Raw genomic sequence first — 4,917 nt, 5'->3', positions numbered from 1 at the left:
ACATGTTTTTTTTCATATTGTTTGCAGAAACTTTTCCAGCAGCCTACGTACTCATTATCCAGCACCATCATTTTAGAACGTGCATGCCAGTTCTCAATTAACGCTCACGTCATTGCAACACGAATTTTGGATTCGCCGGGCCCACGCCGTTCGATTTGTACTTTATAAGTGCATACCATGCACGCGTCAATGCGCCGACGTGCCCATCGAACTCATGGGTGACCTCCCGGCTGCGAGAGTCAACCGTACTGCTCGCGCCTTTGTCCATACCGTCGATCACACAGATTTGATCGCTGTCTGCAGATTCCCGGTCGAGGGCATAAATCGCAAAAAGCCTATATCGCTTTATTTGTATGCCTCACGACCAAAACTCTGCACTTAGAGCTTATCAGTGACTACACCTCTCCGACTTTTATAGCAGCGATTTGTTTCTCGCCGAAAATTACCGACGTCCATGTACTCCGATAACGGAACCACGTTTCACGGCGCCGATCGCGAACTATCAAACGCACATGCAAAAGCCATTCGAGATACTAACTTCCGCAACCAACTCACAATCAACGGAACTGCGTGGCACTTCCTGCCCCCTGCGTCGCCGCACTTCGGCGGCCTGTGGGAAGCCAGTGTTAAAAGTGTCAAGCATCATTTAAAATGATGCATCGGCCTCCACACGCTAACTTTTGAGAAAATATCTCCCCTTCTACGCTGCTCTGTCGAATCGAGGCGTGTCTTAATTCGTATCCGATCGCTCCCGTATCCGATAATTTCGACGATTATCACGCGCTAACCCTCGGTCATTTTTTAGTCGAAACCTCGCTTCTCGCTCTCGCCGAACCAGGCGTACTTAACTTACACGAAAACCGATTTTCGCGTTGGCAAATGGTTCAACACATAACTGAAAGTTTTTGGAGGTCTTGGTCCGGTGATTACATGCATACCCTTCAACAACGCCTAAAGTGGCGCGTTGTCCAGCAACTGGCTAAAATAGGCCAAACGACGTCCTCGTGCGTAACCCTCTGGCTTCACCGAGCCAATGAGAACTTGGCCGGATTACGGCGTGTCATCCTGGCGATGACAATTTAACTCGTGTCGTCACTGTAAAAACAGGGCGCTCCGAGTATAAGCGACCGATTGCGAAATTTTGTTTTCTACCCGTCACGATCAATTCTGAAGAGTCTAAAGATTCCTTCTGGGTGGATTTCCGGTAAACGTACCTGATATTACCCCATATCGCGAAATCTTAATTTTTAACTGTATTGCGTCACGATTTTTGTACTTGTGTTAAACCATTTTTGTCGTTATACCATTCCTGTATTTTGCGTGCTTTGATGCGAATTATTTCGAATGCTTAACATACATTCGAGGTGGGCGATATGTTCTGGAATTATCGTTACTTTTCATATTCTCGGAGCAAGCAAACAGCTCGTCGAGACCGAGCCGTCAAAAACAAGCATATTGCTCCTATTCTAATTACGCTGTCTCAAATGGCACGCGACCCCCCCTTGCGCAAATCCCGAAAACTGTAGATCGCGCACACGCTCCGTGTGCGAATCGTCAGTTCACTGCCTAATCTTGATCGATGATCACTCACAAATATTCAGTACGAACAAAACGACATGTATCTCCAGTGTATTCTAATCCGTAACGTTCCGAGATACGCGTACCGCGAGGACCATCAGTGTGAGAAAGAATTGCGGGAATTGGCGGCGAGATTCGCCGATCGCGTTATTGACATACTAAGTCTTATAACGACGAAGAAAAGTTCGTCATCGTAGTATCAAGCATGCATCGCACAGAACATAGTAAATTTCGGATTGTGAACATTGCCTACTGCCTGCTTCGAAAGCAATTTAATTCCGACTTACGAATAAACCAAAAAGTTAAAACAAAGAGAATCGACATCATTACAGCCGCTTTGGCGAGCGAGCCTTTCAATACAAGGTAACATCAGCGACCTGTCACAAAACAATAATAAAAAATTGTTTCTCTATACCATTTATTCCTAATATTTCCATAAAAATTAGTGTGCTTTTTAAAAATGTACCATTTTTACGTATGGCTTATAGAGGTATAAATAAGCTTAATAGATTTATTAAAGTTCAAAAAGATGTGCTATCTCAATCTTCTCAATCTAATTAAGTATATAAGATTGACTGTAAAGATTGTAATGCATCATATGTTGGACAGATACATGATAGACGGACTCATGATAAGTGGTGTGGAAATGATAGCATTATCATTTTCTTGGAATAGACATTTACTTTATAGAGCTAAGTAGCTTTATAATAAAATTACCTCTACCTATTATAAATATTTTTAAAAATAATTTTTGTAAAAAATTCTAAAAATTGCTGTCAACATAAAGTTTGAAGGGTGAAATCAGGCCCATGTGTGAAGTGATTTTCAGCTTTCCCCGCTATATTTCGAAAATTATTTGAAATATAAAAAAATGTTTTATACAAAAGTTTTATAATAAAATTACCTCTATTTATTCACGTCAATGACATTAAAAAAAAATAATTATTTAACAATTTTTTTTCGAAAATTTTGAAAAAAATTGGTAAATAATTATTCTAAAAACCCGAATGAATATAATTAATTTTGTAAAACTTTTTTATAAAACATTTTTTTACATCTCAAATAGTTTTTGAGATATAATGGAAAAAGCTGAAAACTGTTACACGTAAGAAATGATTTTAGCCCTTCAAATTGTTTTTTAGCAGCAACTGATATTTTCTAAATTCATCTTTTTATGTAAGCTACATGTTCACAAAGTTTCGTTAAAATCATAATTTGACACCTCGAGAAGTTTCCTTGTCAGTTTAGTCCGCTCTACCTGCTCAGGACGGATGGAGCCGAAATTTGAAGCCACTCTGTATATTTGTATGTAATTTATGTATCTATTAATGATAATCCGTTTTCAGAATCTTTTTAAATAAAAAATAAAGAATTAAATTTGATAAATATGTAACTATTCTTCTTAAGTATTAATAAATTTAACATTAGATTGCGATCAAAAATTGTACTACAACTTAAAACTTTTTAAAAATTATTATGAAATAAAACATACTGTAAGATCGAAAGAATGGGGGGGGGTAACAAATATATCAATAAATATTAAAATAAAGCTTACCGCATCTAGTAATTGATTAACACATGAGCATAAAATATAAAGCTGTACTAGGCCACCGGATATATACATAATAATCATAATTCCTTCGATAGGAGCCTTCGATAATACCTAGATTTGACATCGTTATCATTAACATCACCTTCAATTATCTAAAAAACATTTTTTATATTATTATTATTATTAAATGTTACTCACTGCACTTATCAGCATAACATCGAGAAAACAAAAAAGAAAAACATTTGTCAAATACATTAGACTCATATTCAAAGAAAGTAATTTCTTTAACATTAGCGTTATCCTGAAAGAGGAACACACATAAATAAATAAGCTCAGTTGGGATCGAATAATATAAATTAAAGAATATTTTTAAGAGACAAGTAACAATAATTCGAAAAAATAGTATATAGTAAAATAATAAACTAATTGAAAAACAGGCAAATGTTCAATTATACTTACTGAACCACAGCGTTATGATGTCGACATAACGCTTTCATCTTCATCAGGACCGCCAAAGAATCTACAGTAGAATATTTCTTTTCTGATTCATTACTCTGATTCTGTGGAACATTCTCTCTAAATATTGTTGTGAGCTTCACAGCAATATAGCGATATTGTGCTGTTACTAGCAAGATGAGATTTATCATATAAACATCCAAGGCAACCTTCTTTATAAACATATACACGCTGGCAATAGTTGCAATGCAGTTTCCCAACAGAAATATTTCTATCGAGAATGGTTGCTTTGAAAGAACTATTGGGAGTCTGTAATCTTCATAGAGAAAATAGTTTTTTTTTAAAATTACCGTGAAAGACATGCAGCACCACACGAATATGGATCCAGTACCAACAATACAGTAAAATTTCAGTGGAATCTCTACTGGCTTCAAGGTTGACCTCACGATAATTTTCATCGTCTTATCCTCAGAGCACAGAATTTCATTCAGTTTTTGAATCAAATGAGTTACAAGGTCTCTGTGTACATGCATTTGCCTTAATAAGAAAAATACCTCTATAGTGACAACTAAGCCAACCGTTGCATCCTGCAAAGCCTTATTTCTTGGCACAATCAAGATTCCAGTAACTACTGTGCTAGTTTGAATCATTTCAATCAACCATATAATAACACTATATATTCTCCACGCTACAGAAAATAGAGAATCATCGCTAGTCATTGGTAACAAGTTGCCTGAGAATCTGTTTAATTTAACATTTAATGGATTTACGTTTCGAAAGTCCATGTTCTAGTGAACACTCTTTTCTAATTAATGAAATACAAGATGTAGCTTGTTTTCGAATCCTCTTTTTTCTTTTTGATCATAAAATATATGGAATAACGTTTTATTTCAAAGTTAATTTAACTCCTATGATAATTAAGAGATAATTTAATTAGTTATAGCTGTGTGATCCTTTCTGTTTTAGCGTAAACAATTATTTTTAAATATGTGTATTAGATTTAGATATATATCCAGGTATTTATATTTACCTCCATCTGATATTTTCATTATTGCACATATTTTTTTCTTTATCAGTATATACGAAACAATCACTATTGAAAGTTGATAACAACTGTTCGTCATCTTTGAATATCTTATTCCTTTTAAATATCTATTTCTTTGTAGTTTGTATTATAATATGTATTGTTATTAGTGGGACGTGTCATTTCTCTTTTACCACAATTATAAATGTTTATTCTATGATGACAGATCAGAAACATGGTAAATTAACTATCATCAATAGAAAGTTTTTGTAAAGAAGACCGTAAAGAAATAGAGAAGCTTGTAATC

At 35.4% G+C, this 4,917-nt stretch overlaps 1 protein-coding gene across 1 annotated transcript; it reads right to left on the bottom strand.

Annotated features, from left to right (window-relative positions):
* Positions 1 to 3,207: 3,207 nt before the first annotated feature.
* On the bottom strand, positions 3,208 to 4,371 carry LOC108757186. Its single transcript, XM_018501599.1, has 3 exons — positions 3,590 to 4,371; positions 3,329 to 3,431; positions 3,208 to 3,282 (listed from the first exon to the last, which is right to left on the bottom strand). The coding sequence occupies exons 1-3, from the start codon at positions 4,369 to 4,371 to the stop codon at positions 3,208 to 3,210; spliced, it is 960 nt and encodes a 319-aa protein (XP_018357101.1).
* Positions 4,372 to 4,917: the final 546 nt, after the last annotated feature.

Source organism: Trachymyrmex septentrionalis, unplaced genomic scaffold, assembly GCF_001594115.1.
Source record: "Trachymyrmex septentrionalis isolate Tsep2-gDNA-1 unplaced genomic scaffold, Tsep1.0 scaffold134, whole genome shotgun sequence".
Taxonomy (NCBI): Eukaryota; Metazoa; Arthropoda; class Insecta; order Hymenoptera; family Formicidae; genus Trachymyrmex; species Trachymyrmex septentrionalis.
Note: the sequence above shows the minus strand (reverse complement) of the source record. Positions and strands in the feature narration are given on the sequence as shown.

Coding starts and splice junctions, on each gene's coding strand:
- LOC108757186 (XM_018501599.1), bottom strand. CDS start 4,371: ATGGACTTTCGAAACGTAAATCCATTAAATGTTAAATTAAACAGATTC. Junction 3,432..3,589: donor CATCATAACGCTGTGGTTCA/GTAAGTATAATT, acceptor TTCCTCTTTCAG/GATAACGCTAATGTTAAAGA. Junction 3,283..3,328: donor ATGTTATGCTGATAAGTGCA/GTGAGTAACATT, acceptor AATGTTTTTTAG/ATAATTGAAGGTGATGTTAA.